This window comes from Poecilia formosa, unplaced genomic scaffold, assembly GCF_000485575.1.
Source record: "Poecilia formosa unplaced genomic scaffold, Poecilia_formosa-5.1.2 Scaffold30, whole genome shotgun sequence".
Classification (NCBI taxonomy): Eukaryota; Metazoa; Chordata; class Actinopteri; order Cyprinodontiformes; family Poeciliidae; genus Poecilia; species Poecilia formosa.
Window position 1 is genome coordinate 1,674,955 of NW_006799969.1, and position 23,091 is coordinate 1,698,045.

The 23,091-nt window shown below is 39.5% G+C and overlaps 2 protein-coding genes across 5 annotated transcripts in view; both read right to left on the reverse strand.

Annotated features, from left to right (window-relative positions):
* Nucleotides 1-676: 676 nt before the first annotated feature.
* On the reverse strand, nt 677-5,426 carry pld4 (phospholipase D family member 4). Its single transcript, XM_007549202.1, has 11 exons — nt 5,336-5,426; nt 5,157-5,222; nt 4,916-5,073; nt 3,698-3,881; nt 3,497-3,617; nt 3,282-3,409; nt 3,000-3,200; nt 2,762-2,901; nt 2,521-2,686; nt 1,648-1,744; nt 677-1,540 (listed from the first exon to the last, which is right to left on the reverse strand). The coding sequence occupies exons 2-11, from the start codon at nt 5,205-5,207 to the stop codon at nt 1,335-1,337; spliced, it is 1,452 nt and encodes a 483-aa protein (XP_007549264.1). The 5' UTR covers nt 5,208-5,222; nt 5,336-5,426; the 3' UTR covers nt 677-1,334.
* Nucleotides 5,427-5,521: 95 nt separating this feature from the next.
* cep170ba (centrosomal protein 170Ba) overlaps nt 5,522-23,091 on the reverse strand; it is a 22,821-nt gene continuing 5,251 nt past the window's right edge. The window contains exons 4-19 of one of the 4 annotated variants that reach the window (XM_016670071.1): nt 21,990-22,068; nt 21,303-21,361; nt 20,944-21,100; nt 17,984-18,112; nt 15,613-16,107; nt 14,684-15,534; nt 14,324-14,476; nt 13,135-13,273; nt 11,434-13,044; nt 10,322-10,568; nt 9,622-9,727; nt 8,848-8,970; nt 8,677-8,765; nt 7,842-7,935; nt 7,436-7,487; nt 5,522-7,349 (exon numbers count right to left, since the gene is read on the reverse strand). In XM_016670071.1, coding sequence (XP_016525557.1) covers nt 7,117-7,349; nt 7,436-7,487; nt 7,842-7,935; nt 8,677-8,765; nt 8,848-8,970; nt 9,622-9,727; nt 10,322-10,568; nt 11,434-13,044; nt 13,135-13,273; nt 14,324-14,476; nt 14,684-15,534; nt 15,613-16,107; nt 17,984-18,112; nt 20,944-21,100; nt 21,303-21,361; nt 21,990-22,068 — 4,617 coding nt within the window. In that variant the 3' untranslated portion in view covers nt 5,522-7,116. Of the gene's footprint in view, nt 7,350-7,435; nt 7,488-7,841; nt 7,936-8,676; nt 8,766-8,847; nt 8,971-9,621; nt 9,728-10,321; nt 10,569-11,433; nt 13,045-13,134; nt 13,274-14,317; nt 14,477-14,683; nt 15,535-15,612; nt 16,108-17,983; nt 18,113-20,943; nt 21,101-21,302; nt 21,362-21,989; nt 22,069-23,091 lie in introns of all 4 variants that reach the window. The other 3 variants (XM_007549204.2, XM_007549203.2, XM_007549205.2) reach the window with 3 other exon arrangements.

Consider the following 23,091-nt stretch of genomic DNA (forward strand, 5'->3'; position numbering starts at 1 on the left):
CTATCGTAGGGATGCTGACACTTGGTTGCTGAATTTTTAGCTTTTTTTATTTATTCATTTATTTTTTTGATCGCCTGCCTGCACCCAAGATTCATCAATTTTGGGTGTTAAGTCCTTTAGGACTCTGGAAATGTCCATGACCAGAATGTATGTGAAGAAAAAGCAACAAGAATTTGAGATCACTTGTATTTTGTATTAACCTTTTCTTTTAAACATAAAGTAACAGATTTGAAGTTTTGAAATTTATATTCTTTGTATAGCATCCCTCTTTGGTGCTCACAGAAAGCCCAGTAGCGTCTATAAGCAACTTAGTTTGCTTTTGATTTGTGCAAGAACCAAAATCAAAGACTATTTATTGTTCCTGTAAATCTGTGGTTCCATATTTATCATTCAGGAGTTCTTCCTAATGCACGTTCAGTGAATCCTTTTCTTTTTTTAAAAGATTGATTCTGACAAAACATTGCAGCAGTTTCTACCGTCTTTGTCACAAGCAGCAATCTTTGAAAAAAATATTTTATTCCCCAGACTTGTATCGGTCTTTTCTGGTATTTTCTTGAAGATTTTCATTATGCACACCTCCTAGAGGTATCTCTCTAGTATCTATCCTTACAAAAGATGCTGTCCGGGAATTATTTCAGAGTTTCTATGTTGAGGAAGTCAATAAATCATACAGCAATACTGAGAAAAATATTTTAAAAGAGTTTACAGTAGATACAGCTGAGTCAGTGTTGAATACAATACATGTTTGTGTTCTGCAGGAATAGCTATTTTTCACAATGTGCATATTTTCAATCTTTATACTATTGTGTTGTGTTTCTCTATAATTTCTCTGTAAAGGTAATTATGAAAAATGACACAAAATCGTATGTTACGCTAAGCAAAAGCTACAAAGACGTCATTCTCATAGCTGTAGCTGCGTCTATGAAGTTGTCTTCTCAAATTCAGGTTTAAATTCTGGCATTAACGTTTTATTTTTTGCAAATGTTAACGGCAATCACACAGTAATAAGATATAAAGGCTATGATAAAGCTCCATCTATGCTTATTACACAAACAGCTAACTAATAACTTATACTCTAGCAGCTGAACTAGACTGAATGTGATATATTATTTCCATACATTGAGAAGCAAAGAAGCAATGCAGGTAAACGTACATAGAAATGACATTTACCTGCATTTCTGCATTAGAATCTTTAACTAAAGCATCAGAGAAACTTTGTAAAATTATATAAAATGCTGATACTGAAAATGAAACAATGCAAAGCAACAGTTATGGTGGAAATGTTGCAATAAAAGCAAAATAAATTATTTGTAGTCGTTTGATAAAAACGTCAGTCATCTTGGTGACAGAGCACAGTCTGGGTTGTGGCCCAGATCTCTCAGGTGGACAGCGAATTCTGAGTGCCAGTCTCTGTTGAATACGTCCTTCAGCTGGTGGTACAGGGTCTTATTGTTCAATGCAGAGTGAGGAGTGTTCTGGGAAATGACCAGACTCACTCCAGCTGTGGTCAGAAAGTAGTCAGCCGCCCAGTTGGACGTACCTGTGTTGGAAAAGAGTGTTATTCGGTCAATTATTAACACAGTTTTTATTTAAAAAGCCCCCACTTCTTATTTTTAAACTCCTCAGTTGACATTAATATTGACTCACCTACGTATGCAACTTTATCAGTCACCATGTATTTATTATGATTGACTCTGGTGTATGGAATATCAGACTGATTTCCCACTGGGACGATGTAAAGTTTCTGAAACAACCAAAACAACAATAAAAACAGATGGCTTTTAGGAGAACTTTCCAGCATTGTGAAGAAGTATGTGCTCCCTAGAAAATACAAAATGCTATTTTAAACAATGATTTTATTTCTCCAGAGAAGCTGGAGGGGATTTAGATTTAAAAAGTATTGAGCCACATAAAAAAAAAAAAAAAAAAAAAAAAGTGTGAAAAAGTAATTGACCCCTAAACCTAACAACTGGCATTGCCAAAATAAATTTTTGTCTCCCTCTCTCTTTACTTTAATTCAGCCACATTGGAGGACTTTTCAGCATGAACAACATGTTCAAGGCCATGCTGCAGCATGTTAATGTTAATAAAATCTTTAAAATCTTAGGCCTTTCAAAACCATCATATTTGAGGCCATAACATGTGGACTTTCTTTAACCTAAGGTCAAGATTCTCCTTAAGTAACCCCAAACAATCACACTACCACCACCATGTTGGCATGGTGTCCTGTGTTTGAAATGTCATTAGTTTTACACCAAATGTATTAGAAATCAGCTTCAAAAAAGTTCCACTTCTGTCTTGTCAGATTTTTTTGTCTGTTGGAAATTGTGTTGTTTTTGGTCAGCTTTAGTTTTGGCTGTGAAATTCTCGCAAGGATGCACAGTTGTGTTAAAATATCTTTGATTATTTAAAGTGTAAGGGGGGGAAGCAACAACTGAAGAAATTTACAAAGGGAAAGTGCAATTTTACAGCACAATCACACATGCATAAAACAGACACATTCTTTCCATGTGGTCTCACTATTTGGATGCTGATGTGATGGAGAGGGTAATCCATTGAAGCCAAAGACAGAAGGAAGGGCAACATGGCTGGATCAGAATCACGTCCACAGCTGATCAACATCCTGACCTTCACTTTCCTTTCAAACACAGCCATCTTAATGGCATCATCAATAAACGGCCAGTATCTGGAAGGACACCAGAGTGAGGAACTCAAACAAAACCAGAACATTTTGAATGTTAAAACAAGACTTTGGGCTTACTTGTGAGGCTTTTCAAAACGAGTGGTGGGGAAATACTCCATGACAGCAACATCTACAAATCTGTCAGCCTGTGAGATGGAGGACAGTATCGCCTCCAGGTCCTGAGTCCTCGATGGAGGACAAAAGGATGGAGGAGAACCCTGGGATAGTACACAAAATCAAAAATAACACCAGAATCACCCGACCCTCTCTTTGGGGTGAAAAAATTAAAAGAAGAAATGAAACAAAGGCCACTCACAGCAATGTAAAGACTGCTGGAGATGTTATCCTCTTTTACCAGCAGAGGGTGCTGTTTGTTGATGTTAGTGGAATAATTTGCAGGCCAGGGTTGTGGCAGGGAGCTGTTGGGTTGCCCCATTACCCAATAGGACTGGAAGATCTTATAAAGGTCCATTGCAAGACTGGAACAATTATAGACCGCCACTCCCAGTTCCTTTACCTGCAGTGGGGAATTTATTTTGAAAGCAATTTAAATAGGAACTTAATGTGAATGTGAACTTATTGCCATGTGTAGTTTTACCTGGGTCAGAGCCCTCCAGTCCATGTTGGCACTTCCAATGAACACATGCTTCATGTCAACAATCCAGAACTTGGAGTGGAGGACGCCTGCCGTCAGGCGACCAAACTCTACTCTTCTCACCTGAACTCCTGCAGACAAAAGTCATCAAAACAGTTTGCCAGAAATATAATTGGCAATTCCTGTGAAAATTTTAAAGAAAAGAGTAACTATCAAACCTTTCTCTTTTAGGACCTTTAGATCTGTGGAGTTTGTTTTGACTGTGGGGACACTGCTCACCACGCGGACAGATATGTTCCTGGAGGGAAGTTCCCCAAGCGCTTGCAGGATGTCCCTTCCCTGTTTTCCACAAAACATTCAACATTCAAAGACTCAGACATTTTTGACAAATGTGAGCGATTTCCGAGTTAGGAACTCACAGCGATATCAGTGGAGGAGTTGACGTTGATGTCCTCCCCTGTTAACGTCCAGTAGAATGAGACTACATTCACGCTGTGTGATGCTCGAGAGATAAGGTCTTTCCAGGCTTGCTCCAGGGGGATCCCAAAAGTTGCATTGTTGTCATATTTTAGACATAGAGGAATACTTTCCACAAGGGTCATGCTGCAGGGGAAAGCAGGCTATATATTAATAAAAATAATTATAATCCCATATAAAATATTTGTAACAGTTGAGCTTTTTCTTTGTGATAGACAGACACAAAGCACTGCATAACTGGAAAATGAAAAAAAAAGTGTCTGAATGATGTGGTCATATTTGTTTTAAGACACTCTTAGGCTCACTAAAAGTCCTTCTCACTCCTCATAAAATTTTGTCATGTTGGGAGCTTTCTTGAGGCCTAAGGTGCTTTGCAAATAACTTTTAGGTTATCGCAGTAAAAGAAAATTCTTCTTCATTGCGAAGAAGAATTTTCAACAATGGCAAGAAGAGATCCATTGTTGAAAACTCACACTGCATATCACCATGAACGCACCATCCAATCGGTACAGCGTGGTGCTGGTAGTGTCATGTGAGAAAGTTGCAGAGATCAACAGCCCAGGTGGGAAAATCTTCTGGCAGGAAAATCTTTATCAGTCCACCAATCCACTGTCTACACTCGTGTAGGATAGGCAATAAGAAAACCCAAGTGGTCTCATTTAAAGTTTTAAATGAACATGCTGAAGGTCCTCTGACCAGATGAAGTCAAAATTAAACTTTTGACTTACAGGCTAAACACTACACGTCACTGAAAACACAATTCCCACAGGGAATCCTGGCAGTGGATTCCCTGTGGAATCCAGTGCCAGGATTCCACAGAGAATCCTGTGGAATCCCTGGCACCTGGGAAGCTGGTTAGAGTCCTTCAACATTAGCTACCTGGGATTGGTTTGAATCAAAACACATTCATTTGTCAGAATGACCCAGCCAACTTGATCAACGTGGAAAGAAGAATGGCACGCCTTTTTTTTTTTTAGTATTTAGAAGAATTGACTCAGGAGGGCTTAAACCTACGCCAAACTTTTCAGACTTGAAATTGTCAAAATTTGAAAATCACTTTTCTTCCATTTCACAATTATGCTCCACTTTTTGTTCCACATAAAGTGGAATACATTCATAAAACCCTGTTCAAATTGTTTTGCAAGAAACAGGATTATTACCTGCACTGGTCAGTGAGGTTGAGCCCAGCACTGTCCTCAGGAAGAGTGTCATGGTTTTTAGGAGGTGTTGGTCTCTCCAACACAGCGATGGCAAGAATAACACCGAGCACAGTCAGACAGCCCAAAATCACAGCCAATGTCACACAGCTGGTCCTCCTCTGACAAAGATTAGCAGAAAGATTTTTTAGTAAAGAAAACAATGATCTCTCAGAGAAAAAATACATCTTGCGAGACAACTTACCCCTTTGTTTGAAACATAATTGTCATGAAGGCTTCTGTACATCGAGGTCATCTTTCCTTCGAGTCACTGGGTTTTTAAAAAAAAAAAAAAAAAAAAACGTACTGGGTTTTTCTAGCTTTAAACAAAGTGTTTAACCTAATACAAGTTTTGTCTACGGTAATGCTAAAGAACGAACTCACTGGTTAACAGACCCAGCTTGTTTTTCACTTCTTTCTTCCCCTTCAGCTTGCAGCCACAGCTGAACTACATATCTCTGCTGTTTAATATAACTGAGCACACTTCCTGTTTTTACTTTCATTTCAGCTTTTCATACAGTTTGTGTGGCTCAGGAAATGAATAAATACACAAAGGGAAAAGAATACCCGACAGGTTTGCTGATTAAATTTATTTGAAATTACAAAAAAAAAAATAAATAAAAAATCATTGAATAACTTATACAAACAATAACACATCAAAAAGTACCAGTAAATTACAACCAAACCATTTAGGATGGGGAAAAGAAACTCAATTTGACACAAGATTCATTTTCTCTGAAACTCTTGAGGGCAGGGGCACGAAAACAAGACATGCACTCTTCTCCATAAAGAAGAAGCAGCAGCAGATTTAGAAACAAAAACCCAACAGTAAATGCTTTCTTTGTTTGAATTTGTAAACAACTCTTCTACTGGCTGCATGAAACATGAGCCCACACAGCTGTACAGCAAGTTAGTTTCTTCCCAGTTACAGTCAGCGACACATAGTGCATTGAGGAAAACAAAAGTTTTCCTTAAAATGTGTAAAATAATAAATGGGAGGGAAAACATTCTACATTGGTGCAAAAATGGCAAGAGTGAGAGGTAATTTGTGGGACGTACAGATATGTTCAGACATCTAAACACTCAGCTTAATCATGGCTTACAGTTATGTAGTAATTTGTCAACTTGGATGCTAAAATTGCTCAATGGTGAACTATACAGACAGGGGTGGGATAATTATCCTCATCGCAGTCAGACATAAAATTTGATTTAGACAAACAAGAAATTACTTTTTTATTTATAATAATCTTTGGCCAAATCTATTTTTGAGAGAAAAAAAAATCATAAGTTTCAATGCCGCCTTTTTTTTCTTAAAGCAGGAATGTTAAAAAAAAACAACAAAAAAACAGGCTGCTTCTGTAATCACCACTTGCTTTGTTCAGCGAGGTGGTTTAACTGTAGTGGAGTTAGCTCCTCCTCCCATTCAGATTGCACATTCCTGATGGATTTCCAGCCTCGGTTGCAAGAAATAGCTTTAAGCTCCCGAATAAAGAGAAGATGACCAAAGAAAAAAAAAACACACCTAGTTGTGTTTAAGCAGCTGTGTAAAACAACATTCAACAGTCTGGCACAGGAGGCTGCAAAGTCTCTCCAAAATGCCTGCAGTGTCATTCAAATAGCACAATTTATAAATAGCTTTTATAATCCTAAACAAATGTAGTCTAAGAAAAGGAATGTGGCACAAAAACAAAAAAAATGGGGGGCAGGGGGGGAATGCATAAAAAAAGAAATGTAATGCAGTTCTGACGACAACAATACAATAATATCTGAAAGTTTTATTCAAAAAATATGATTTGCAGCTAAACATAAATGCATTGATTTCCCTGAGATGATTATTCTCAGGCTGATTCTCAACTAAACTACATAGTTACATGTTTTTAAAATCATATGTATATTAAGTTATTTCATTGGCAAATAGAGAAGAATCTGCAACACAGAATCAAGTATAACAATATGAGGCGAGAGTTACAGAAATGTCACGGAACTTCCTTAAATCACCACCTCATGTGGATCCTCCCAAAAACTACACTTCAAAACATTGTGAGCTCACCACAACTTTATAAATCCACTCTCACTTCCTCTCAGTCGGGTTTCACTTGCACACAGCTGCTTCTGACCAGATGCAGCAAAAGTTGGTTAGTGTGTGTTTCTGTAGTTGGCAGACTTCAGACTAAATATCCCTGTCGCAGGTCATCTGGGGTCACAGCAGCCCTCCTGACGCTCTCGCTGGGCCTCGGCCCGCCGCCGCGTTTGGAGACGGAGTGGACTGTCCTCCAGTCCCGTGAGGACAAAGTTCTGGACGGCTGAACTTCAGTGGAAGAAGAGGAGGCAGCATCAGTAGCGGGCGGTGTAGTGGTAGCTTCACGTGTTCCACCGGGGTCCATGGCTGCGTTAATAACTGAAATAAGAAAAAAGAGAAAACTAAAATTTTAATTTTTGTACTAAAAATTCATAAGATTTAAGAAGAGAGATTTAGACACTCACCCTCAAGTTGGACCTGAACCCTCCTAAGTTCTTTCAAAATAGACACCATTTCCTGAAAAGCAGACATCTGACTAAGCTCAAGCGAACACTTTGAACCAACAAAAATGAGCAAGACTGGAAATGGAAAATAATAATAATAATAGTGGCTGCACAGTGGTGCAGTTGGTAGAGCTGTTGCCTTGCAGCAAGAAGGTTCTGGGTTCAATTCCCAGCCCCGGTCTTTCTGCCCCTAGGTTATGTGTGCATGGTTGTTTGTCTCTGTGTTGCCCTGTGACAGACTGGCGACCTGTCCAGGGTGACTCTGCCTCTCGCCCGGAACGATAGCTGGAGATAGGCACCAGCAACCCTCCCTCCCGACTGAGGGACAAGGGTGTAAAGAAATGGATGGAATAATAATAATACTAACCTTGTTGGAAATTCTGCCAACAGTAATGTCAGTGTCAGAATTAATTCGAGCCTCAATGTCCTCAGAGATTTCCAATCTGTCCTGGAACAGAACCCTAAATATGACGATAAAGAGCAACGGTCAAAAAGCTGCTGTTAAGGGTTATTCTGTATTTATGTGACCAAAACAGTATTGGCAAAATCTGGATTGTGTTACAGGCTCAGAAATAAACCATAGTGTTACATTTAAATTATGACATGTTATGGAAAATGTTCACTGCCAGCCTCTGCTCCAAACTCAACACCTTCAATTTTGGAAGAGATCTGCTGCTATATCTCCAGATAAAAATCTAATGGTTAGACAAAACAAATGTGGAGCCATTTGGCCAAAAATAGTACTTGAGGGCACCATGAAGAAGTTTTCAAGCCTAAGATAATTGTGTCAATTGGCATAGAACTGTGGTGGTAGCATCATGCTAATGTTTCACTGTTAGTGGTGCTGGTGTGTTGCAAAAAAATAAGGGAAAAAAATAATGAAGACAGAACTCCTTTAAATTCTCATACTTCACCACAGAGCAACAACCAGGAGTTCCCAAATTACAATAACCCCAACCACATCAAACATGGTTTTAGAAAGGATGAAAGTGGCTACCATTAAGATTCATTCATGCCCAATAAGTGTAAGCAGAGTTTTCAAATTTGCTATGTAACAAGAAGACGGTTTCATTCATTTCCCTCTTATCCAAATGCCATGTAAGCCAAGTAGCTCATTTTAATTACGCAAGATTCAATATTCAATGCAAACACTAAGTTGAAGTCAGTTTAAGCATGCAGGGAGTCTTTTCTTCAGATCTTACTTGATCTTCTCAGCGAGTTGCTCTGTGTTTTCTCTAATGGCTGCTGTGACTTGATACACAGGATTCAACGTCAAGCTGTCCACATTGACCTACAGAAAAGGAAAATGCAGTCATTGCAGAGCAAAAGGTTTAAAAACCCAAGATGAAAGGCAGCTCATCATTATGTCAAACCTCTTTTCTGTTTTGAGCAGATTGTCTGGAGCTCTGTTCAAGGTCGCCTGATCCCCGGTCAGAGTCTTTGTTTGGTGCAGAACTTTGTTGGTGGCTTACCTCAGGCTCTGAGACATAAGGAACCTTGGAGAGCAATAAGAGTTTGACATCAAGTCTCACTGGTAAGACAAATCAATAGATTAAACTCGAGGCTCATTCAGTTCAGAGTTATCCAGCTACGCCAGGTGTTATGGATGTACTAATCAAGCTACTTTTCCAACTTTTCTTTGTCTATAAATTAATCACTAAATGGCATGTTCGTTGATGCTGAAAACAACCTTAAAAATGTTACATGGATTCTGATCATTAAAAAAAATGGAATAAGAAAACTAGATATTGGTATCAGCTGCTCAACCCGATCGTTGCATCACTGAGATTTTATTAGACCATATTCATTTATTTTCTCCTCCTTGCTTTAAAATTGCCTCATATGTGTATTAAGTAGTCAAGACAGAAATAATGAAAAAAAAATATATATATATAAACAAATAAAAAGAGGTAAAAAGAAAATCTCCACACTTAAGTTGAATTTATAGACATGTAAAGTTATTCAAATTAGGGAAAGATTTCAAAGAGTTATGAAAGCAATAATGTTTGTATCTTCACATTTGTAAACTACAGATTAAATCATAACGCATATAAAAACATTTTTCACTGCATCATTAAAAACTGAACAACTAGTGCTGTTTATAATGCAAAAAAGTTGAAAGTCAGTGTGCTGCACATGTGATGTACCCGTTTATTGCTCTCCGCTTCAGGTGTTTGTGCTTCACCTTCTCCTGCTACATCATGGATCTCTCTGGCTAAAATAGCCAAGTCTTTGGCCAAGTCTTGACTCAACCTTACATTTAGAAAGACAGAAGCAGAAAAAACATTAAAGCAGTCATGTCATGAAATAAGTGGGGAGAAGTTCGTATTGTTTTTGAAGTCAAGTTGACCTCACAGTCACTGGAAAAGATAAGATGTCTGAGATGAAGCTGTTATCTGCACAGCAGCCAAAGCAATTATACTGTTTTTTTATGTTCTCAGCTCATTTTGTGAAAGTGTAGGACGATCTGTTGTTGTACAGCTCAATTTACATCTCTTTGGCTCCATAATAAAAGTATGTAGATATTTATTTTACCGTAAAGGTAAACTGCAACTTGCTCTGTTGCAAAGGCCAAATGGTTCATGTAGATGTGGATGTTTTACATCAAACCAGAGTATAGTTCAATGTCCAGGTAAATTTACGTCGGTCTCTATAATATTGGTCAGCTACAGATTTACAAAATATGCCTACAATTTAATTGCATTTTGAAAAAATAAAATATCAGTCAATGTGTGAATCTCTGCATTTTTCTCCAGCTTTATCAAGCATAAGTGTAATTTTAAAGAATTTAAAGAACATTTCTGTTTGGTTTAAAGATGAAAGTTTTGGGTTTGCTATATTTCCTACCGAGCAATCTCAGCACTGTGATTGGTCCAGTTATGGAAAGCTTCTCCTTCATGGCTCTCATCCTCGGAGTTTCTGCTGCGGGGTTTCGGATGCTGGGCTATCACTGGCTGGGGTCGAGGCTGACTGCGTGGACCATGAGAAGCTGAGGAAGGTTGGGAGCGTTTGTGTTTAAGATTGCTCCAGTTTGATTCATACTCTTCATCTGAGGTAGAGGTATAGTCAGAGCCCTTGTGTCGCCTCCTAGAGCCTTGCCGTTGTGAGTTGGTTAGAGTTATCCAAAACCAGGACAAAGAAGTGGGGAAAAGGAGAGAAACGAGAGTGCAATGAAGGAACACCTTTGAAAAACACACCACCATGTACTTCAGAGAGGAGTCACCAAAATATTTCCCAGAGCAAGAGGCAGAAAAGATGCTGCAGAAGTCCTAATCTCCACATCTACTACTTTAGTGACTTTCTAAGGTGCCCAAATTGTGTATAACCAAAGACTTCCACAGTTTCTGAAAACCCATTAGTAAAAACTCTTACATATCCCAAGAAACCTTTAATTTAATATAGTTCAGAACAAGAATGGCAACATGGCTGAAATGCTTGAACAACTGTATGCAATAGTTTTAAGTAACACTATATAACCCAGAGCAGATAAGAAATAAATGTTTCATGAATACTTTGCAGTTAGTGTTTTAGATGTTAGTAAAATGCCCAAAACAGTTCCCATCATAAATGCCTTTCCACTAACATAAATCACAAATGAATATATAAGATTACTGCACATTTTTCATGTAATATTTTTCATCCAAATGTGGATCAGTTAGTAATACTTAGCTCAGGTTATATAAATACAACATTTAATTTACATATGAATGTAGGGAATAATGTCTGTAATACAAATAATTTTATATTCTCCATTATCTTTTTTCCATCCTTTTCCAGACATTGGAATTAGCCAAATCAATTCCATGTTTTCCCAAAACCATGATGGAACCTGATTAATGTGTCAAAGATGTCACCCTAACTGAGACTTTACTCTGCTTTGAGTCGAGACAAAATTCTCCCATTTAACTTCATCTCTTAATTCAGTCAAACAGGACCATATATGACTGTGGTCTACTTACTTGCTGTGCTGCTGGTATATTTGGCAGAGCTCGAGCGTGTGCGAGTAACCGGGGTTTTGTTGAGCGCTGGCTTCTGTGGCCTTTCTGTAGGTTTTGGTCCAGCAGAAGAGATCCGTTGACTGGAGCTGCTGCTCTGATCTGTGCTGCGGGTGGAAAAGTTCGTGCTCCTGCTTGTCCACTGGGGGGCGGAAGAAGCTTCTGAGTCACTGGGTGCATTGAATGAACCCGCACGCCTACGAGGCATGGCCAGCATATCCAGTCTAGAGAGTTTCTTGGCTTCCTGAGGCTGCTTTGTGGAGGACTCTTGTGCTACTCTCTCAGTTTCTGTACCTTCGTTGTCAGAGGACTCTCCCAGGCGAGCTCGTCGGAGCATGGAGGCCCTGGTGGGTCTTGGGGCCGACAAGCTGTTGGCACGGCTTAACACCTGAGACACTTTGGAGGACTTGCCGTCCTCCTTCTGAAGAGGCACCGTGTATTTGTAGTGGGTTTGGTTGTTGCTGCTTTCCTGATCGGAGTAAGGTAAGCTGGGAGGATCATCACTCAGGTCTGTGGAGCCGCGTTTGCCCACACTACGTCTCAGTCCAACATGCCTCCTGATGTGTTCCGGCTTGTTTTCACCATTTGAACCATAAGAGTGTTGCTTTTCAGTTTGATTATTTGTCTCTTGATTAGGATTAGTAATCTTGTCTCTATGAAGGTTACCAGCTGATGCTTTTTTAATAAATGTGTGCGTTTTGATTTTATTGCTGTGCTGGCTGACAGTGCTGGAAGTATCCACATCAGAGTCTCCTGACAGAGAGTCCATTATGGGGGACGGAGTAGTCACTGGTGGTCCTGTTTGGAGTTTGGCCTCCAGAACAGCCAGAACATCCTCCGTCTGTTTGAGGTAAGCATGAGTGTCCTGACTGCCGCTCCCCTGGAATATCCCGGCACCTGGCTCTCTCTGAACTGGCAGACTAGAAATGTTTGGCAGTCTGGGATTACTGGGCCTCTCTTTGGTGAAGCTTTCCTGTCTGATCAACGACGGAGCTGCAGCTTCTTTACCTTCTGGACTCTCTGTCCTCTGGTCCAATGTGGGAGCAGAAGCAATGTGCTTCATGCCAGAGTTCTGAATGCCTTTCTGCTTAGTTAGAGTGGCTGATGAGATGATTCTAGAAACAGACTTCCTCTCAGCCTTAGGAGTACTGATTTTAAAGCCTCCCCGCTGCGATCTGGACTCCTCCTCTGACCCGATATAAAAAGATGTGGACTTAAAAGGAACCCTAAGTTTGGCTTCATTCTGCTTGTCTTCTGCATCAAACAGCTGCCTCCTACTCTGCTCTACAATGGATCCATCATCTGATTTGCTGGCGTCACTCAGGCTGTCAGGCTCCACGTCATCCTGTACACTTAACCTATGAACATTGTCGTCAGGCGTTGGGGTTGTTGAGGTAGTTTCCTCTAAATCGAACGTTGTGCTGGGGTTGTAATGAACATGGATGCTGGGAGTCGGAATGTCACTCTCGTCTCCGTGTGGTACAGGCGGAAGGATGCGTCTAGACTTTGAACTATCGGCATCCGAATGGTCCTGATGTTGACTGACTGTGTTCTTGTGAATGACTGTACCCCGTGCTGTAGCGAACACAAATATTAAATATCGTTCATATTCATCAGTGTGCCTCATTATAATTTCAAATACTCATTTCTCTTCAGGTGGCTTACCCCCTCCTGGTGACTCCATCTGGGTCAACATGTCAAAGAGGCCAGACGAAGGTCCAGATTCTGTGTAGCTGTCTGCTAAGCTGGCCCAACGAGACATCCACTTAGGAGCCCCTTGTACCATGGCACCTGCTGACTGAACCTGTGTAAAAACACACAACTTATTCAACGTGTTTAAATATTCCAATATTTGCAGTTACAATAAAACACACTAGGAGAATTAATGTGTTAGATATGTATCACAACAGCTACAAAATAAGTTAAAATTTGGTTAAAAAGAGAAAAACCAAAACAGAAAAGTACCCAGAGCCTCAAGCAAAGACAATAAAAGGAATCAGAAGAGAAACACCTATAATAGAGTATGGATCAAGAAGCCAAATCAAGACCTCAATGTAAATTAATTTCTCGGACATAGAGATGCACTGAGAAATCAGCTGGTGACTGAAATTAAACTGTTTTACACTTTCTCTTATGGATCTAAAATCTGACCTATTTTTTAAAATCAAGAAAAGAGCAATATCTAACAGCTTGGAGGTTGTCCCGACAACATTATTCATCACATCAGCTGTGAGAGAGCTGAAAATGTAATATTTAGCCATTTTCAGTACCGGAAAGGTGCACTTTTGGAAAAGTTCAGAAAATAACAAGCTGACATTTTTTAAAGCAAAAATTTTGTTTTATCATTTTAAGTACCAGCAATTCAAATGTATTTGACACAAAACTAAAGAGTAAGGACCTAATATCAAGTGAGATGATACATTAGTAGTGTATGTGATAGGACCTACAATGCGTCTTGTAAATGAGTAAATGCTGTAACTCTTTTCAGACGGGTTGTTTAAAAAGGTACATTTGTTTCATAACCTGGAGGATTTTACTGTATTTGTAGATATATTTGTAGTAATGCACAGAGACGTATCCAAGTAACTTTGGGTTATTTTTGAGAAATTTGGTTTCTTTTAATTATGGGCATTTTACTGAAAAGACAGTTAAAGTTTTTATCAGGCCAAGTTCACTTTAACTTTTTGTAGTTCCCTAACACAAATCAGCATATCAGAGTTTTATAAAATCTATTGTCTGAAATCGGTCAAAAAATCTCTAACCAGTGCATCTCTATTCAAAATATTGATTAGATTTAACGAATCAAGAATTTGTCAGTCCCAGTCCCAGCCGAAGCAGATGAAGTTACCTTTACCAGACTATGTCCCTGCTCTGGAGTTGGAATACCCTCACCACAGCTACTCTGCCTATACTCCTCCCTGCCCTGATCAGTAACAGGCCTAAATGCAGAGGATGCTTCTGCTTCAGCCTGGCTCATTTGCTCTGGGCTCTCAACAACACCAAACACCTGTCAGGAACAAAGCATTGCACAGATGAAGATGAAGCTGCAAACATTTCAAGCTCACATAAGAAGATTGCTGGCGAACAATTCAGGATACTTCTCTTCAGAAACTATCCTGAAGAGAGGATACTTCAGTTCAAGCGACATTCGGTGAACTTTAGCCATGAAGAACTTTTCTGTGCCATGGAAAATAAGTACGACGGAGAAACTTGCCTGGTCAATCTTGCTGCGTGCCTCTTCCAGCTCCTTATCTTGAACATCTGCTTCAATAGTGTAAGTTCCCGCATCACTCAGACTGTCGTCCTCCTCATTTCTGGGGCTTCTGACTTCCACATTTTGAGCAGGCGTGACAGAGGTTCTTAGGGGAGCAGGTGTGTGAATAGGGGAGGACGTCTGTGGGTGGAGATGTCCATCAGATGGAGGGGGGCTCGCCTGGCTCTGTTTAGACTGTGAAACAACTCCTTGCGCTGCTTTAGGAGAAGATTTTTCTTTCTGCTTGAGTAATTCAGCATTAAACTCCTTCGCAAGCTTGGACCTCCGACCGACGCTGCTAAAGGGTCTTACAGAAACAGAAGAAGAAGAGCGAGAGGAAAAGCTGGTGCTGATCCTTTCATCTGTCTTTTCCCGTCGTAGAGAACCAGCTCTTTGAAACCCTGAAGAATCAGACCCTTTCAGTGGAATAGTGAAACGCTGGGTTGGTGGAGTGGTGAAGGACGAAGATGAGACATTTCTCTCTGTATTTGGGCTTGAGCTCTTTTGCTCCTGCTGGATCCGGGGATTTGAGGGCTCAGGTGGGCCGGCGGTATGTGTGAAAGATTGAGAGCACTTCTTTCTCGAGTTATCGTCAAAGAACTCGATGACAAAGGCTTGTTTTGCTTCTGCTTTGCCATGGAGGGAAAGAGACTGGGATTCTGGTGGAGAGGAAGACAGAGGTTCCTCTGACCCTGGAGAAGTCATTGAGGTTTTAGGTGAACTGTGCAACACATATTGGGTTTTGGATTGTAGGGACTCATTTGCGTTGACTGGCTCAGATTCAGCAGGAGAGCCGTTCTCGTACCAGTTTGCTGAGGACAGATAGAAATGCTTAAGTAAGACATTTATCATTCAATATCAAATTTATCAGAAGTTTATAGAGGACTTACCATCCCTTATTTTCAGATCTGATGAGTGACTGTTTGTGCTGTACATATTTTCACCCTTTGACTTTCTCCTCATCATGCTTGCATTGCTTTGGACCAGCCAATCAGCTACTTTGCTCTCTGCTGACATCACCTCTGTAGGAGTGGGAGGGGTCTCGGGGGAAGTTTGCTTACGCTGCTGGCGAAGGGCAAACTTGGTCACATGGTCTTTGATCTTCAGTTTACCTGGACTGCATTCGTCAAACTCGATGGTGAAAGAGGCGTGGCTCTGGACCACCGGAGGCGTGGGTGTGGAGGGGACAAACTGTGTGGGATCTGAGGTATCCTTTGTCGGAACCTCGTGAACCTGTGTGTCTGGGCTTTTTGCAGATTTCTGCTGGAATTCCTTTGTTGGGATCTCAAAGTAGCTGGGCTCTCGACGGAAGGAGAACATGGCCTTGGCCTGAGTGTCTGACTGAGAACGGTTCACCTCATGTCTTGGGCCATCTTTAGCAGGCTCTGTTGCAATAAAGGGATAAAAAGACAAAGTGATAAATCTGTCTATGTTACTTGGACAAACTGAGAGGGAAATCTTAAAGAGAATAGAAATAAAAGTTAAATTTGACCCTTTTATTTGGAATGAGTGTGGATGTATTCCTAAAATAACAATTCAACCTAAACATATGTATGGCTGAAAAACATATCACAACATAAGCGTTTCATATCAGTCAATATCAATAATTATTGACTCGCTTTTTGTTTTAAATATCATAAGTACAGCCATACTGGTGGTGTGACTTTTTCTGTTTTATCCACAGGTTTCACTCCATGCCGTTTTTTATTTTAAAGCAATTGTGAGGCACAGTGGCAAAACCTGAAACTGCTGCTGCGTAAGTTACTCAACAGGTTATTGCAGTTGATGCCACCAACCTTACTTAGCTGACAGTCAGAGTTTGAATAGCTAGAGTCTTTCCTTTGCCTACATCTCCCAGAATGGCATACGATTCTGAATCGGAGTTCAGTGAAATTAATGAACATTCTATCAGACGTATTATCTTTTGATTAGATGATGTGTCTATCTCAATATGTGTTGTTATTAATTTATTGTCCAGTCCTACCGAAACCAAACATTTAAATTACCTTGTAACTGTTAGTTAATGTCATTGTAATCAATGAACCAAATACCAAATGATCCAGCTGTTAATATGAGAAAACAAAATCAATCAGCTGGTCTTAGTTCCTGGTTAGACATTGCCAAATATCACTTCAGGAGCTCAGAGTTCACAGCAGGTTAGCTGAGCGGTACTAATCCGTTTCACTCTGGGCAACACAAGGGGAACAATGACCCTTCCCCCCTTCACCAGCTTAAAGGGTCATAATCCATCACGAGGCGAGCAGGCAGTCAGTGCCCATCGCCATGGCAAACACCTCCTAACTGTCAGCCAGCAACATGCCCGAGGCTTAAAACCATCCACCTCTCAATGACAAGCACGGAGCATCACATGGCACCAACTCATAGCTGTGATGAGTTGTATATACAGTATATACAGTGGATATTAAACTTAGAAAAAACAGAGTTAACTAAACTGTTAAAATATAAGGTTATTGAGATGTAAAACAAAAGCAGCACAATTCTTTTAAAACTATCATCACAAATTTATCTTTTACAGTTCAACTGTCTATAATCTTATCTTTTTTTTTTCATTTTAGTTTTCTTGTGAGAATTAACTTTATTAAATCACATCTCGCCATAGTCTGATAAATATCTGCTCAATGCATCCAGAAGAAGTCATCACTATGACCAAACAATGAATGAATGGACATTAAAGCACACCCTGAAAAGTTACTTTTTGGAAGTAAAAGATTTTTGTTCAACGCAATGTTAAAAATAAAACAGCTGCCATCGCCTACAAAGTTCAACTGCCCTAGTTAGATTTCACCAAATAGGAGAAATAAATATTAAATATATAAACCGTTGGACAGAATCATATGTAAACAGTCATTCATAATTGCTGAAACAATGGATGTTTCTCCCAAAAATTGGTTAAAAAAAAAAAAGAAATCCAGGAATAAACTGGTTGAGGAGGCTACAGAGAGAACAACTGCAGCACCTAAACAACTGCTGAGACTGGTCATGTTCTAAATGTGAAATCAGTCTCTAATATTCTTAATAGGTCTGAACTAAGAAGCATGGTAAAACAGAAGCCATTAATGTACCATAAAAACATCCATATCTGGCTAAAATGTATCAAAACCTTGTAGAAGACACCACTATAATCCGATGAAACCACAATTCCAAGTATAAACCACTTTATTTTTGACCCCAAACCTTCAGATATCTACTAGAAATATGAGATTTATGTCCACTGTACAAACATAAAATGCATTTTCTGACCTGAAGCCTCATCTTCTGGCATTTTTCCACCTCTGTTCTGCTTTATGTTGGCTTGTTCCTCATCTTCCCCCCACCAGGAAGGTTGGCCATATAGAGGAGTGGGCTTAGATATTGGAGAATCTGTAAGAGCTGGAAGAAAAATCATGTATACTCAGATTCAGTACATATGCCCGAGTATGTACTCAGGCATATATACTAACACAGGAGAACAACAGATATTTGTTCATTTTTTTATTATTATTATTATAATGAGAGAAACTAAAATCTGTATTGAGAAACTGTTTAGCTGCACTATAAGAATTGCAGCACTACACTTCTTGCAGCACTTAGTTTTGTCGCACATTCCCATGATTTAAAGGGGTTAAACTGCTGTACCAGCAGTATCATGCAGACCACCTAATCTAATCCATCTCATGAGATGACAGCATAGTTAATCCTAATCTTCCATGAAAAGAAAAGAAAAAAATTACAGAACATAAAAACATAATAAATCAAGGCGTCTTGTAGATACAGACACTCTAATCCATGCAGTTTAAACTCTTATTATTGCAGCACAAAGAAGAGTTTTCCTGCTTTGGTGTTGCCATGTAACCTGGCAAACTTCCACTCACAATCCAGCATGCCCATAATGGATTAATCAGATAATCCAAGAGCTGCTTTTATGGTGTGATAGATAGGACCAAACAGCCTGTTTAGAGGTTTAATATGGCTCCACAAACACAGGCATCAGAAACACTTTTCCACTGTTGCCTTGGATACATGCAATAAGATGTAAACACGGTGACAAGGGAAGAACAGGGGCATGTTACCAATTCCTTTCCTCTTACTCAGTCCTCTCGTTTCAGCTCAAGAAAACATGCACGAGCACAGCAAAGTGCCCTCTGCTGAGTTATGATGAGATTATTAAAGAAAATAATTTATGAAAGAAGAAAATAAACTTATAAAGCACATCTTTACACATAAACATGAGACGCTTTTTAAGTCGAAACTCCATACTTTTAAAGACTCAAGTTTCCAGAGTTCTCAGTCCTTTTCAAACCTCTTTTTAAAATGTATTAATCCAAAACATTCCTATGTATTCTTTGTAAAACCATTTCTACTTTCAATAAGGAAGGTACAAAAATCAGAGCTAAGAAAGGTACGAAGGAAAAACAAATGTACTTAAAAGGTTAGACGGATCAACAGATAGACAAGTTATCAAATAGATGGCTGGACTGATTAATGACTGAATAAAAAATTGATGGACAGAAGTATAGATGGACAAAGGGTTGATTGGACAGATGGATACAGCAAACAAACAGACAAAATGATGGATGGAAAAAGGGAGGGATGGGCAGAAGGGCAGATGGAAGATGGACAAAAATATGGACAGATGGATAGATTGATAGAGGGAGGCATGGACAGATGGACAAACAAATGGCCAGACAAATAAATGGATGGATGTGCAGAAAGATGGACAGAAAGATGAATGGATTGTCAGAAGGATGCTTGCATACTTTAAGATAGAATAAAGTCTGAAAAGAAATTCTCAATACTTTATGTTCTCTGTGCTTTCTAGACCTGAAAAAAATCAAAAAAACCAACAACATACAAATGACATAATTTTTCAAAGAGCAAGCTCAGTTACTCCTAAATAGATGGTTTTCTATAATTAAAGTTTATTGCATCAGAGTACACTCAGGATATCTCATGCTCTTTCTCTTAAACACTAAACTGCCCCAAACCATTTTGGGGTAAAGTAGGCCTGACTGAACCACAAACACTGTACAGCTGGAGCGTCCTGCCCTGCAGCAGCTGGAGGTTTGGATCCCCTCCACATCCTGCAAGGAAAAAAGGAGTACCAACACGCTGAAGAAAAAATACAATAGCTCTTTCAGTAGTGGAGAAAGCCAGATTAACACATTCAATCCACAGTAGGAAAAAAAATGTAGGGTAACTTCATCTGAAGAGAATGAGTTTGCATAAAAGTCAACAGTGATATGAAAAGCAGGTTTCATGCTAAAGAGGCCTTTCTACACATGCGCCCACACAAACACACTGCCTATCAACAAAGGTAGGAGCTAAGTTGCTACTGCAACTTTAGCTTTAGCTTCTCAGGCGAGCTTTGAAACGGCATCCTTATCTTATTGTGTCAGTACACACAGAAAGACAGGCGAAGGTTAGTTTGGTTATCTGTCTTTTGAGAGCTGGCTCACAACAGCAAAATAAATAGCTGACTGCAATCTGTAACTGTATGAACCAACAAACTTAAAGGTGAAAAAGTTCAGAGTTTGAAATGATTTGTTTCTAGAAGAGCCTGAGGCTCCAGTAGAAAAAAAAAATCTATTTTAAGCATAAGTGGAAGTTTTTCCCACCACATTCAAAGGGCGTAAAGCTAAATAAACCACAACTGCAATAGTTGAGTCAGTGTGAATGAAACTCATTCACAAAGTGCTTCCACTGAGCAGACAGTGGTCTCACTTTCCTTGATGTCAACACTGTAAAACAGGATTAAACGAGTAAATCTAAGAGCAGAACGCGAGAGAGTTCAAATATAGGCTTTCACCTCCAGATCTTCCACAATAAGAAACAGTCATCTCTGCTGGCACCCCAACTCTAGTTAGCAGCCAGGCATGCCTGAGAGAGATAAGGACGCTTGTCCTCAACTCCAAACTCACTCATCCTGCCAGGCCGAGGATGTCAAGATCGATTCCTTTGCAGACACCACAGGATTGTTGCTTCAGCCTCTCTCTTAACATGCCGTCCTAATCTCACGCCAGGGAAGCTCTTAATAAAAAAAGCCTCCACTGCTCCATCAGGGGATCTCTAACCAAAGCTGACCGGCACATGGAGGCTCACTAAGACTTCCTCTTTCCTTGTGTGAGAACAGGACATTCAAATCTATTTAAGGTAGAACTGTTCTACTCAATAGTTTAAGCAAAAAGCTTTCTCACAAGCATATATCTGCTGTTATGGTTTACCTGTGAGTGACTGGGCCTTACGCTCAGACTTGTCCTGCAGTTTGACATTAGAAACAGTATCTTTGTTCTTCTCCGAGCTCTCAAGTTGCTGTTTTTCCTTCGACTTGGCTTCCAGAGATTTTATGCCGAGCTGCAGCTGGCTGGTGTACTTCTCGTGCTGCAAAAACAGACAACAGGCAGGCAGGATATGAGAAACCTCTGGCTAACAATCAGCACAGATGTGAACTGCTCTTATACATAAGGAAGGATATCCAACAGGAACTAGCTTAATTTAAACACTTAGAACTAAGTGAATACATTGAGCATTTTCAACAGACCACTCAAAGACAGAGAAGAGACAGGATGTCAGTATTTCTTACTTTCAGAGCTTCCTCTGGGACCTTGTGTTGACTCTTCTCCAAGATATACACATGGACATGTGCAGAGCAAGTTAAAGTACTCAATTTTTTTTTTAAATCAGTGCAACAGTTTATAATCTAGAGAAGCAGATACAACCAACAAACTCCAAACTTGTTGCCTAAATTTAGCCTGATATGCCAAGAGTAGAAGATTCTGCACAATTGCAGCCAGCCAGAGATTTGTAGAAAAACAGTTGGAACTTTTGCTAAATTAAAAAGAAAATATGAACATATTAATCACAATGGATTGCTACAGATTAGATCATTAATAGGATGAAGACGCCTTGACTGAATTAAAGTATCTGTCTGGAATAGATCATTGTAATTTGCTCACTGAGAACACATACTGTGTTCTGAACTGCACTGATAAGCATATTTAAATCCATCTTCTTTTTTCATTATCTTAACTAAATTTACTCACTCATGAGTTTCCCCGAGTGTCAAAGGGCGCTTCAACTTTTGGCCATAATCAAAAAGTTTTGAACGTACTGCATTAATCCACCCAGAGAATTAATGCATAGGAAGAAGGAAAAAAATATTAAACATATTTTCTCATTGTAACTACAGAGGAAAGCCTATGAGGCAGGATTAACCCAACAGCAGCAGAATGTGAGCCACCTGTGAATGAAATGAATGGAAAAAGGATATCATAACCGAAGCGAATAACGTCGGACAGCTTCAGGGTGATGTAAGTCTGGTCCGGGATCCTCAAGTCATTCACAAATGTCTGCAAGACAAAAATCAATCCATTTTATAGTGACTCGCAAAAATATTTACAAACTTTTCTTCTCTTAAAGTCTCTTAAAAATTTAAGAGAATTTTATTGGAAGAAAAACTCATTTCAAAACTTTTACACAAATGCAAATCTGATAAGTGTTTAGTGTATGTATTCAGCCCCCTTAACTCAGATACCCAGAATATAAAATCTAATGCAAACAAGTTCCATAAGAAAATCATCCAAACTTGTGTGGGCTACAAGCAGAAACACTGAGTGTGGAAGAAAACTAACGCATCATTAACACATTATGTTTTATCCTCACAATGAAACATAGTGGAAGCATCATGCTGAGGCGATGATAGGAAGAAATAGGGTGGAATGAAAAATTGTTCATTAGATGCTTTTGATAAAAAAATGTTTAGCCTTTTTGTCAGTTTATGTTGTCTTGGATTTACGTTGATTTAGTAAGATTATTTAAAGGTTTATTGTTGGTATTAACCAGAAAACAGCCACTGGATACTGTTTACAAGCTTCGTTGCAACACACACAGACTGCATAACACCTGCGTGTGTTCTCATGTTGCTACAGTATCGTAGGTCCAGCCCTAACCTGAATAGAGCAAGTCCATGCACATTTTCTGCTGTATAAATGCAGCTATGTTGTGACAACACTTAAAAAACTAATTCAGGCTCAGATTCATTTACTTTTTCACCCCATGGCTGTCTGACTGGGTATTTCCAAATCAGACTGTGGTGCATGGCGTGAGCTGGACTGAACCAATTCAGATGGCAAAGGAGGGTGGGACTAAAACTAAGCAAACTTTAGCTCACTTGCTTTGATGTAGTAGCTTAAAAAGTCAGATAATCATTAACATACTTAATATTGTCCATCAAAGGGTGGTGATCAGAATAAAAAAATGACTCCCCATTTTTAAGACTGGTGAAGCAGTTGCTCCACTTCCTCAATGAGGTGTCCTTTATACGCTACAGTATAAAGGACTGACACAAAGGCAACACCACACCTATAATTTTT

What these genes read in the sequence shown, in the direction of transcription:
- pld4 (XM_007549202.1), bottom strand. Translation starts at nt 5,207, where the DNA reads ATGACCTCGATGTACAGAAGCCTTCATGACAATTATGTTTCAAACAAA. An exon ending in ATCACATCAGCATCCAAATA is followed by an intron (nt 1,745 to 2,520) that starts GTGAGACCACAT and finishes TGGTTGTTTCAG; the next exon opens with AAACTTTACATCGTCCCAGT. An exon ending in TGATAAAGTTGCATACGTAG is followed by an intron (nt 1,541 to 1,647) that starts GTGAGTCAATAT and finishes TTTCCAACACAG; the next exon opens with GTACGTCCAACTGGGCGGCT.